The sequence below is a fragment of the Larus michahellis genome, chromosome 5, assembly GCF_964199755.1.
Source record: "Larus michahellis chromosome 5, bLarMic1.1, whole genome shotgun sequence".
NCBI classification, from domain to species: Eukaryota; Metazoa; Chordata; class Aves; order Charadriiformes; family Laridae; genus Larus; species Larus michahellis.
Window position 1 is genome coordinate 30,947,867 of NC_133900.1, and position 12,893 is coordinate 30,960,759.

The window sequence follows — 12,893 nt, forward strand, 5'->3', positions numbered from 1 at the left end:
AAGCACTATCCAAGCAGAGGGAAGATGGTGAAGTACACATGTGCCAGAGGTCAGAGCCAGAGGCTCTCTGCTGTTCATTGGCTTAGACATTTTCTGGGTTCCAGGCTATCAATGGCAACACTTAAAAATATTCCCTGAATGGAGAAACACTTCAGTTTGAATGGACTCAATCTTGGAAGTACTCGTACTTGCTTATTGTCCCAGTGGTTCAAATAGTAAAACGCACATTTGAATAAATGCAGGATTGGTCCATTATACTGTACCCTGTCCCTGCTTCAATGAAAATAAATTAGTTTTGTCATTAATCAGAATAAGAGAACTCTTAGAATACTGTAACCTTCTCTACGTTGAGGAAACGGCTGCAAAAACATTGCATATTCTTAGGAATTTCTGGAGCCCTAACATAGTTTCTAGTATTTAAAGCACTATCTTAACAAAAATGTGTCTGAGCAAGTTTAATATGAATTGTTGTAAATCTCCTTAATGTAGGAAGGCTTTAGATTCAAAGAGCATCTCTTAATTTTTTGCAATTGTAGTTTGCATTCATATGTTTTAAAAATAAAAGTTTGCAATATATCTGTAATATCAAATGATAACAGATAAAACTTCGATGAAATTAAGTACACCAATCCACCTGGGTATAAAGTATTTTTTCTGGATCCCAACTTAAGAGTCCATAAAAGTCATATAAATTATCCCACAATATAAAAATTAGTATGGCTCCTAACCATACACTGGGATTTCATATGACTTAGTAGGATTCCCAAGTCCTAGGAAAGTTCAATGAAATTTAGATGGCCAGCTCCAGTATATTTCATCCTTCATTCCTTGTTACTTCAGGATACCTAGTGAATATTTTGGAGAGCAGCATTTGAGTACGCTTTGAGACATCTTCACAGAGCCTGATTTTTCATGAGGAATGTACCTAACACTCAAAATCAGAGCTCTCCCTATGACTCAAGCTGAGTTCTCAGAGCTAAGACTTCAGAAATCTTTTTTTCCTGACTCTTGCCCTTAATTAATTTCACTGTCTGAAATACAAAACTTCATCATTGTGCTTACATGACTGCTTTAAGCCTATTAAGTACAATTCAGTCATTTCTAAAACTGTTTCGACTATTGCAAAGTATAGATCATCTCCAAATAAAATATTCTAAATTGTAAGACGTACTGAAAAGCTTCTTGTATGCATCTTCCCCATAATCTTAAAATACAAAATCCAAAGCAGTGCAAGCTTAGTAGGGAAGAGTCTTTCGGTCCATTCTTCCAAGCGGATTTAACTAAAGGCAAAGTCTTCCATAAAAACAGCTACATCCATTAACAAAAGGAACGAGAACCTTATTTGCTTGCTATGGAAAAAGCAGGATTTAAGTGCATCAGGTCATGTACAGTTAGGCAAAATAATGCATTATCTATTCGTACTGCTCATTGGATTGCAGTAGTTCACAGAGTTTCACATACCAGTTTCTGGATATCCATCTCTGAGAACTCAAAAAGTTTCTCTATCATATAATGTAATCCAGCTCAAATATCAGGTTCTCATCTCTATGATCCACTGCATTCATCTTCCGAGCAAGATTAAGAACTTTCTTTACCTTTTTAGGAAAATAATATGAAAAATTGGGACACTAAAGAAAATGAAACTAGGTTCATTAGTGTAGCAAAACCTATTGTTTGTATCGACTGCCCTAACTTTTCTCATCCTTTCTTTGCTGACAGGTTATTTCCTACTACATCTCAATAACGATTTTGAATCATTTCATCTTCATACCCCACACTTCAACTATAGAAAACTACACAAAAGCTTTAGAACAATTTTTGTATACCCTAGATCAGCAACACCATGCCCCCTTCTTAATTTTAACAGTGTTGTCTTTTTAATGGTCAGTCAGTAATAAGCACTTATGCAGCAATATAGAAAACACCTGACAGGAGTTTACCTTCAATTACACTATCTGCTGCAGGCATAGTCACTTTTTTGTTTCCTTTTTGCAATGCTTAGCGCAAGAAGGTCCTTGCTTGTCACTAGAGGACAAGCATTGCTGTATTGAAATAAATTGTGATAAGCACTGAGTTATCAATGGTAATAGCAACGAGATGTTGTTCTGTCACTGTTCAGTCGGGCTCAAGTGTAGGGCACCAGCCTGACCTAAGGACTGCTGCAGTCAGTGAACCTAAAGAAGTACTACTTGATATTAGATTCTTCCTTGGGATTTTTTTTTTAATGCTCATTGAGGATGCAATGTGGACTATATTAACTTGTTAAAATAGCCTCGACCGTTTTGAGGATAGTTTAGCAAAATACAGGACTTTTGACTGAATTCCGCAAACAGTGAATCAGCTCATCGATACAGCCTTCACTGTTCAATCTAACTTCAGACATTTTGAAAATGATGATTTTTTTTTTCCCCTGAAAATTTTGATGCATCTTCACTTCCAGCTTATTCACTGGATGTTATGATGCCTGTGTCTGACCTAAGGAATCAGATAGGCAGTAAATATTCACTGAAAGGCACAGCTTGACTTTTTTTTTTTTCTTAAATCTTAATAAATTCCCAAGTCTAATAACACAAGTTTCATTTCACTACACAGATCTTGCACTACAAAGCAGTTAGTGTGGAGACGTATGTGGAATTTCAAACCTGGGGTGCTTTCATATTGCTACAAACTGTTTCCTACCATATGAAATAGTTGTGTAACCCTTTTGAATATAACTTCTTTATTTCACAGTACCTGTTTCTTGTGCCCCCTCTTTCCCTCCCCCCATTTCCATATAAAAACAGACAGCGAAAAAGCTCAAGTTTTAAGCCGTATCTATGTTCATTGAGATTTGAACATTTGTTCAGGAACAATTCAGCCTGAACTACAGCATCCCTGAAGACTGAATTTGTCCTTTTTCAAGGCTAATTCTCTTCATCTTTAATAGTATTTGCTAAATATCATGGAAGAAAAACATAATTTTAGCTGTGATTTGTAGTTGTAGGTTGACTTTTCACGTAGGATGCTTTGACAAAAGAGAAAATTAAGGGGTAATAGAAAAGCAAGCTCTTCAGGATGTTAATCAGAATCAGTCTTCCTGTTAAATGTTTCCTCCCTCAGGTCTTGACAAGGTGATGGCTTTTAGAGGATGGAGGTTCTCAATATCATCTGTGCTGTACCAGATACCATGGCTTCTGTCAATCACTTGTGAGTTTGCCTTGCTTGCTGCAAACTGTAATAGATGATTATTCTGTCTACTGCAGAGAAACTGGCTCAATGGGCCTTTCTCTTCCTAAGCGTATGTCATCTTCCCGAGATAATTAGATGGTACATATCCTTTCTGACCTTTTGCTTCTGCTAGCCACCATTCCTTATTGCCACTCAGGTCAGAAAACCGAAGTATCCTAACCTTCTGGTACTCCTGAAGACTGAGTTCCTGATCATTTCTTGCTTGAAATGCATAAACAGCATAGAAGGTCTGAAAAAGGAAAGCCACAAGAAACAAAATCTGAATTCAGAAATGTAGCTACATCTTACCCTGTCATTGTGGGTATACATTCTGCATACAGAAAATATGCAATCATGTATATGAACCAGTACGCAACTATATGGTCTGCAAATGCTAGACAGACTACAATGAATAGGGCCAAAATAAAAACTAAAATTGAAGGATCTGGGGAATTCTGCATGGGGAGGAACGAACCAAGCTCTGAGACATCATCACCTTACTACACTAGTAAGGTTTTCAGCTCACACCAAGTTCCTGTTTCTGTCACGCCAAGTGGCCTTGGATTGGATGGAGAATTTTCCAGCAAGGTTTCCTCATGGAGAATCACCTTTCCTAAAGCTCCTGTACTCCAGTGTGGCACACAGGTCACTTCTGTGCCTTGCTGATTTTGCGACAGCTTTCTTGTCAATGGTAAGTGGTAAAATCACGCAAACTGAGCTATTTTGCTGGTTCCTGCTCCGCAGGAGAACCTTGAGGCCTTGTATGTGGGGTCAGGTATTGCAATGGTGTGTTTTCTGTGAGACAGGACTGTGATTCATGGTTTAACTGATGATCTTTTCCTACCTCCTAGGTATTTAAGAAAGGCAAAGAACAGAGGATAACAAATTCCCATGTCATACTGGCAGATTAGTGCCAGTCTTTTCCGGTGCAAGAGGAAGCCGTTTCATTTATAAGCAGTATAATTCTAGATTTGAAATAGGAACAAGAAGAAGACAGGCATGGTGTATATCATACATACATGCTGATCATCCATATCCTGAAAAGCATCAGTCCCTGTGCCATTAATTGCGGGATTTTCAGAGAAGCGAAGAGATGAGCTGCTGTCACTCTTCTTGTGCCCCAGACTTCTTGTGCTGCCGTCAGTAGAGGGTCGTGAAGAGACAAAGAGGCTGATATTATCAAAGTCATCATCACCGAAGCTGTTTTCTGCGATATCCTTTTGCGCTTTGGCTGGATTGTAAGGCCTCAGGAAGGAGGAATACACATACCCTTTGAGGACTAGACACCAGAATAAGAAGAGACAAAAGAAATAGCAAAATACTGCTAAAACCATTTCAAAACCAACCATTTTACGCAGCTGTCAGTATGACAGAGGCAAACAGATGGGGCCAGAATGAAAAGAAATCAATATCCCAAAGGGAAGCTGTTATTGGGATGTTTGTGCAAAGAACTTACTTCCTGTGTCAACAAGCCATCTGCTTGTACTTCCAAAGGGGTCCTTTTGCTCCACAACAGCCACCAGTTCTCCTTCATGTAAATCAATATCAAATTCCTGCGTGGCATTGCACTTGCGCTTGGCTTGGTATAGCAATTCTGTGTTGTACGTAGTCAACAGCTTGGACCTGTGGCCTTCTGTTTGACGTGGGGCTTCAAGCTGAAAAGCAAAACAGTTATTCACTGGGAATAATGCTGAGGCCATTTCTAGAGCAACATGGATGCATAAAAAACAGTGTATGCTGCATGTGGCAACCGACCCTACGTTTTTACACACGGATCATGGAATTACTTGAAAAAAGCTATACGTAACCAAATCTCCTTTGCAGATGCAGCAAGGACCTGTCCAACTGCTCCATTAATAGGTGAGCATTAAAGGACAGATTTTAAAGAAATGTAGGAATTTCACTAATTAAAGACCTCTTAGTCTGTCCTCTGCTCTCAAAGAGCCAGTGAGTGTATGTGAACTGACACTTGCTTAATTGGTTTTCCATAGCAGTGATCTTTGAATTCCTATGTAGTGTCACAAAAAAAGCATAATCCCAAAATTGGCTGAGGTGTGCTAAGGTCACCTAACAGCTTGCATGATAATGCATCAGGCAAAAAAAAAAAAATCAGTGGTATCCAAACAGACTGCCTTTTGTGTGACATCACCTTGCTAAACAAGGGCAAGGTCCTATTAACTGCTGGGAGCACATTCACTCAGAGTTTGGTTAGAGGGCAGGGAGGGAGGTGCTGCACATCAAAGTGATCTTAATGTACCACAGAAGCAAGAGCACATGTGCCTTACTGATGCTAAAAGGAATCCTACAGCTTCTGCCGCTTCTCCTGTAAATCTGCACTTGAGTTTTTATTTTACTGTAAACCAGACTTCTAAAAGCTCTGGAAATGTCTGCTAAGATTGGGACTCAGGAGGACACAGATTTCCTGGTGGATTTTCTGAATCTTCTGCTGTGGGGGTGTCTGTGTGTGCATATGCGTGTAAACACCAGTACACATAACCACAGTGGAGAATGAGGAAAATGTGTTGTGAATTAGAAGACTAAGGCACGCTTTAAGAGTATTTAACAAAAGAAGTAATCAAAGTTTACATATACAACCTTAGAATTAACATGCAGAGATAATTTCAAGTGGATTTTCAAGATAATAACATGAAAACAGGGTGAAAAATCTTCAGAAGTTACGGGTCAATGGGACAGTTTCATTCCAACAAACTGATTCGGAGTCACAGTGAAGAGACCAAGCCCAAACCTCTAGGTGGCATAAAAATGGGTTTGTTTCAAAAGCAATCCGAAGAGGGTGCTTCATACACAATTCAGATGTATGGTACTCACTGGAGAAGGGACAGGTTTCTTTTTTTCCAGGCTCCATTTTCTCTCAATAAAGGTTGCACTGCTGTTTTCTTTTACAAAATTCAGCTTGTGAACCTCCTCCATCAACTGATTCTGCACTTCGCAGATGCTTGAGGAAGACAGCTGCAAACACAAAGGGGAGTTAGATCTCATGAACAAAATAGTAAGGAGAGTTGAGAGAGCAGATTTAGTATAATGGGCTGAATGCTAGGAATGAAGAAACCTGACAAGTCCCTGCTATTTTCTGCAGAGCCCATAGTGTGCTAGGTATAAGATGGAAAGAAAAGAAAGGTCCGTGCTTAAAGAAAGTTTCTAATGATTGCTATTAGATTTGAAAGAAATACTAATTTAAGATAAATCATTAAAAAATATTCTAAACAGTGATGAAAATGAACAACCTTGCACTTATGCTACTGAGCCACCTGCTTTCAGATGCCAGTGTGCATCTCAGCAGCTATCAGAGTGGTCAATGTGCTGTAAGGCTTGGAGTAGTTTACCCTGCAGCTGTGTGTTTGTGCAACCAGGTGCTGCCACCAAGCTAAAAATCATTGGGTAAGCTGAAGCTCTGTCTGTAGCACTGGATAAGTACTTTTGGTCTATGCCTAGTCCCAAATGTATTTGCTGATGTAAACAAAAGAAAAAGAAGGTAATTCTGTACACAGAGCCTCACAGAAAACAATGCTCTCAGTGCAACAGCTTTCAAAACACGAAATGGTCAAATTACAGGGATGCAGTTTCTTCCTGTGGGAAAAGCCTTCATTTTCCCATTAAACAGCGCAGCTTTATGTTTTGATCCTGACCTTGGTTTCTTAATTTTTCAGCTGCCCCTGACTGTAAAATGCTGTGTTCAAGCCTTGATGGAAGGGAATACTCTAGAATTGCCTCACTACAATGTGTTTCTATCTAGAGTCTTGCTCAGGTTCAGGTGAGTGGATTTGGATGTGCGGAAGGCATTGTTGCAGCTGTGTTTCTCGGGGGGTTCAAGTCCTCTAGGCAAAAGTACAACAAAACTGAAATATTGTAGGATTTTCACACAAAGTTAGATCAATTTCTCAACTTCAATCTTCAGGTAATGATCATAGTGCCCAGAAAGAGCAGAGTGGGCTGGAGGAACTGATGTCCTGTGTAGCTCAGACAGGCATCTTTGATACTTTTAGCTACGTTAAGTTAAATGCTTTGAACTTTCTAAAAATGCCAATGTAGACAAAGTTATCCCTTACTGCCTAGAGATGCTTGCAGGAGCTTCTGCAGTATACTTGGGTTTAAAAGTTCGTGTACTTTCTTAGAATTCCCCTTCCTGTGTTTTCTGGGCTATTAAGGGTAGATGCTCAGAAACACAGACTAAAATGCTAGCAGCTGCCTCCTTTTTGCCTGACTGTAATGTCCTTGCCGTTACTATCACGCTAGCAACTGGAACAGCTGCATTGAAACCATTCTTGATGAAAAGTCCAGGCCTGACAAAACTTAAGCTCACAATTTAACGTTTGCTGAGCTTGCAAGGAAAAAAAAAAACCCAAACCTGACTGTGCCTAGCAGAACAAACAAAATCAATGTAGCTTGTAGGTATGCGTCCTGCATAACTCTAGCCAAATCATACATAAAGAAAAAAGACAAATAAAGGCAGAGCTACACCTGTTTTTAATGTACTTACTGGAACAGGCACCACCACAGCCGAATTTGATTGAAGTGCTGCAGACATAATATTCCTGAGGAGGGTGATGAAGCAATGCAGGCAGTTCAACACAATCTTTTTGGCTGCTGTGTTGAATACCTGAAGTTCTTCCACTAACTGTGCATTTAGAGCCTCATAGTCTTTCTTTGCCAGGTCCAGCTCTTCTCCTGTTGACCTCTGAAGGTAGCTGTTGTAGTCCAACAACTTGTCATAGCGCTTCTGGATGAGCTTCTGTGGGCCTGAAAACAAGGCTTGTAGCGCTGAGAGAGGAGACAAAACAAGTTTGTCCAGCTGAGCCATCTGGAAAGGTATAAAACAGACCTACTTATTACTTTATTCATGCAGTTCTTTGGACCCAGTAACAGGTTAAGCCTGATGGCAGCCCATCAAGCAATATGTTAGTTACTCTTCACAAAGCATTGCTGTCAGAGGCAGCTTCAAGTAGGGTCTAGCATGGGTTACAATCTCCTCCACAACACTGCAAAGGAGAGGTAACAGTTTTGCAGCTTAAAGTGTCTGGTAATGGTCCCTTGGAGCAAGCAGCCTGCGGTACTGCCCTTAGTCTGTTACCACTGAGGAAAAACTGGGCAAGGATCAGTGAAGTGGTCCAATGAAACTGGGATTTTCATAATTGGAAGGCCCATGCCATTATACAGTCTAGAGGCAATGAGGTCTTGTTAAATGGCAGTCTTGCAGTCTTCAATGCTATCAAAGCTTTTTTTTTTTTTTCCTGGAAACAGCTGTAACTCAATTCCTGTTTAAGCAAACACAAACAATCACTTGATTTGATTAAATTATGTTATGCTTGTTGGTTTTATCTCTAGTAATCAACAAAATTAGACACCTGGTAAAAAAACAAGGTCTTTTTCAGACTTTTCCATTAGTCTCTAATTGTCTCAAGGGATTAATATTGCATGAAATAAAATTTATTTTTTTAAGTCACTTGTTCAAATACAGCATAGGCTTGTAGTGAGTGAAACTCATCATGTTATTAAAGCTCTTGGACATTCTATGTGAATTAAGTTGTTGGGCTGAATGTGAGAATAAAAGAGCATCTGTCTTTCCACCCTCTGTAACACACTACAGTTGAGGACAGATCCATTTTAGCACCAGAATTGCTCTCCCAAGGCCAAGATGATGTATGCTGGCTAGATAATTCTTACTTTACTTCCACCTGAAAAACTGGGCTGTTTAGTGAACCAATTTTTGATGTATGAAGAAAACAATTTTTCCAAACTGCTAGACCTGATTTCTGGAAGAGAAGAGGCTATTGTGGATATCTGCCGTAAAATTTTCCCTAACATATAATGAGAGAGGAAAGTATTCATTATTGACAAATGCACAAAGGTAAAAAAAAAAAGAACCTGAGTCCATTGCTGAGATCTCCATTGATAAAACTCTTTTAAGAAAACATGTGAAGAACACTATTCTCAGTGAGAAAATCTTCTTATCGTGCAATGTCAGGAGAAAAGTTTTTTTAAAAAAACCTTATAGAGAATCCTTTTAATCTTGTAAATCCAGGACACAGAAATAAATAGGAAATAAGTAGAAATTAACATGGTCAATAACAATGTCCACAGTTAACACAAATAAGATTAAGATTTTTTTTTTTTTTTTAAATTACATAGACTTTTAGAATAGCTGGTCACGAGCCAATAGGGGTTACAATTTTTTTTTCTGAAGAAAGGTTTTCTGTTTCATCTATTGTGGAATTGCTTCTGCCTTTCTTTGATGTTTCTGAATATGGGGACATCTTCCATACTGGACACACTCACCACTGCAATGATAGAGGGGGATACTCTTCTGCACTTTATGCACTCAGTCATTGTAAAGACACTGAAAATATCTTTCTGATTGAGATTAATTTTTGAGATTCTTTTCAAATGCAGGAACTCCAAAGGAAAGGAAATACAACACCTTAGTTCCCTGTCATTATCTGGGAGGATGTGGTCTGTCAAAGATCCTTCTGTTTCTTGGCAGACTCCATTTTCAGTGTTTTGGAAAGGATTGAATGGCTCTATTTTAGTGTGCACAAACCTAGGAAAGTTGAAGAAAACCTCCACCTCTGAATTTTTCCAGCTCTAGTAACTGTTTGAAAAAGCAGCCTGCCCCATTTTGAAGAGACATTTTAATCTACCTTTGTAGAGCCAGGCATTAGAGTTCATTTGGACCCTGAAGGCAAGAGACTACTTGAAAATTTATTACCTTTTTTTTCTTACATTGCTTTTTAATTTCTATGGGCTATATTCAGATTTTTCATGGTTTCCCTATATGAAGGATAGTAACTTACTTGAGAAAAGGTAATAAAGCTGAGATTTTCACAGATCTATGATTCCAGGAGCTAACAGTTCATGAGTACAACAAAGGCGACAAAAGTCACTCTAAAACTGCAAGTGCTGGTAACAAAAGTAGCAAAGCAAAGATCTACTGCTCTTGACTGAAGCTCAGGTGAAACATGCAAATTTAGCACAAAGATTTTAGTTTAAACCCAGGAATTTAGCTTGAGAAGTTTTCTTCAGCTCTTCTAGGGAAAAACACAGTGCACTTACTTACACTGAATTTTATCTTATTTCTTTCAGAAACTCATCCAAAAAAACTGTTCATCTTTCCCAATGGATTCCTAAGGTTTCTTGCTGTTTTCTGTCCCAGTCTTCCTCACATACACCCGTTTTCTCACACGTACGGATAGCTGTGTAACACTGGACATTGCATAAACTTACAAGGTCTTCACAGAGATTTGCAGTGTTGTTCCGTTTTTTCAAACAGTTGTTGACTTCGCCATCTTTGTCTTGCAAGATTTCCTGAAGCCCAATTATATTGTGTGAAGCGAGATGTATGGAATCCTAAATGAGAAGATGGGAGGAAGACGAAACTGTATTATGATCTGTTTTAATATACTGCATTCACTCATGCAGATGCTGCAATAATACTGATGGAATCAGAAATATTTTCCATCTCTGCCATGTTTGTTGTTTCTGTGCACTTTCCAGCCATTGTGGGATTGTTTACTGTGATAATATTTTCCTGTGCTTTGTCTATTTTCAATGTAAATATTTAAGAATCAAGTTGTTAATGTTCAACTGAAGAAATTATGCCCCAACCTAATGAATGTCCCAGTGGAAGTTAGCTACTCCTCAGCAAGAAGCCAGTTCAAGACCCATACATACTTCAAAGGCCTCTTTTGGAGGACTAAGTGGGACTACAGTGGTGTATTTCACTTACTCTGAATTTTAATGAAGTGTGCATCCGTTTGCATAAGGAACTGTCAACACCATTCCAGGCAACAGGCCTTGTTGCCTGAGCCCACTGGCCTTCCCCTGTTTGCTGAACCAAACGAGGTGCATTTGTGATAAGCTCTGGCCAGCTGGCTATTGACATTACCTACCTTTCAAACAACCTTCGTGTCCGGTTTGGGCACACTTACACTTTGAAGGGCCTCATTCCATCTACAAACTTGGCAAGTTGTCCATGAGAGGGAAAAGTTGATCAGTTACGAGCCAACCCACATCTTCAGAGAGGAGGATTAAAGCGAAGACATTTACAGCCGTTGAGCATTGTATGTGTCTAATGCTAGCCCTCAACACAACCTAGCAACAGGATAAAGGAAGGAATCCTCAAATCCAAAATATGTATTTTATGACATTTTATTTCACGTGTCTGCAACTCAGTTCTTCCATTTTTAATGCGAGGCAGTTGGTGCTCCACTGCAGCAGGTGTGCATGACCCATATGACGGCTTCACAATGATCGAAAGTCATAACTGCGCCACCAGACAGCACCTTCTGTTCTGCACTGCTCCCAGGCTCCATGGAGCCTGCTCGTGTAAGGGGAAAAATGCAGAAGTGTGGGCTTCAGAACTTCTTTGCCATGGGCTCAGTAATGCAACAGCAGCACAGCACATTTATTTAGTATTGTGATGTAGACAGGTCTACCTATAAATAATTCGGTGTTGCCTAATGAGTGGCAGAAATGTGTGTGGAACTGGTTATGGGCGTGGTTTGTGGCCACAGATTTCAAAAAGGCCTGTACCCACCTGTAGATGTTGTGAGGAGAGTGAAATATTCTTCACACACGATTTCACGGTCTTCTCTAAACTTCGGAACAACTTTTCTTCCTTATTAAATGTTTGATCTTTCACCTAAAATAGATGTTTGCACTGTTATTTTGGCAGCCCAAAAGAGCCTGGCTAATGAAAGAAACATCCAGAGTGCTGCTGGAAAAATCCCAAACCTTCCCTGAACTCCTCCCTTTGAAAACAGAACAGATCAACCCCTAATCTCCAAGCCCTGGTTTTAAACCAAGGAAAGTCAAAGGCACAGAGCAACGTGACAGAGAATTTAATTTTTAATCCTTATGAAAGCAGAGAGTTGCTCTATTAAAAGTGCACCTACGTGTGCCAATAAAAGTCTTAATTTTCTGTATGTCGTCTCTCCATTTGAGGAAACAGTGGTGAAAATTTTAAGGTATTTTTATGTCATGGCATTACTTTGCTGGGTGCTTATTTGTGGGTGATGGGGAGATTTCCCCCAGGCAGGCTGTAGGTGGAGCTGTTACCTCTAGAGCAATGTCAGCTCTTCAGCTGGAAACCTCAGCAGCTGGAAATAGGCTTGTACTACTTTTATATGTTAGCTGAAAAAACCCTGAAAACATGTTTATTTCTGCCTACCTTTTACTTGAGGAATTTGAGAAATCTCACATCTCGTTTTCAGTGGTCTTGCTGTAAGGGTCACAGCGTGTTTCAGAGATGTGAATTGGGAACTTTCTTAGTCTAATTAAGCAGGAGAGAGGGCTGAATCTTTAACAGATGTATCCTGATTCTAAAATTATTCTCAAATGTTTTAAGCTTAATTAAAAAACAAAACCAAAAAAAACGTAAACCAGAAGCTTCTAAAGGAAAAAAAAAAAAGAAAAATCACATCTCCTCTTAATCAAATTTAATTCCCTGTTTTTCTCTGGTTTTACAGCCTTGCTGGTGTCCCATTCTGAATACAAAAATTTCCACTGTACAAATAAATGAACAGAAAAAAGAAATGTGGGTAGTTTGCGTCACAGAAAGGGGGAAACCACTGTTAAAAAAACAAAATAGGAAAAACCGGCACGTATCTTGTAGAGTCACATCTAGAAAGGCAAGTGACCTTGTATAATCAGCCATCTCATGCAGTGAGGTG

General features: G+C 39.3%; 1 protein-coding gene and 1 long non-coding RNA gene across 2 annotated transcripts in view; one reads left to right on the plus strand and one right to left on the minus strand.

Moving 5' to 3' along the window:
• The first annotated feature begins 1,241 nt into the window (after positions 1-1,241).
• LOC141744114 (uncharacterized) lies at positions 1,242-12,816 on the plus strand. The gene is made up of 5 exons (XR_012587337.1): positions 1,242-3,898; positions 4,059-5,067; positions 6,876-6,979; positions 7,880-8,034; positions 10,306-12,816. It is a non-coding gene; the product is annotated as an uncharacterized LOC141744114 (long non-coding RNA).
• Positions 3,272-12,893, minus strand: part of ARHGEF38 (Rho guanine nucleotide exchange factor 38) — a 36,059-nt gene continuing 26,437 nt past the window's right edge. The window contains exons 8-14 of the mRNA XM_074589423.1: positions 11,759-11,863; positions 10,447-10,569; positions 7,706-8,026; positions 6,037-6,177; positions 4,664-4,862; positions 4,227-4,486; positions 3,272-3,457 (exon numbers count right to left, since the gene is read on the minus strand). Of these exons, the coding sequence (XP_074445524.1) occupies positions 3,272-3,457; positions 4,227-4,486; positions 4,664-4,862; positions 6,037-6,177; positions 7,706-8,026; positions 10,447-10,569; positions 11,759-11,863 (1,335 nt within the window). The remainder of the gene's footprint in view (positions 3,458-4,226; positions 4,487-4,663; positions 4,863-6,036; positions 6,178-7,705; positions 8,027-10,446; positions 10,570-11,758; positions 11,864-12,893) is intronic.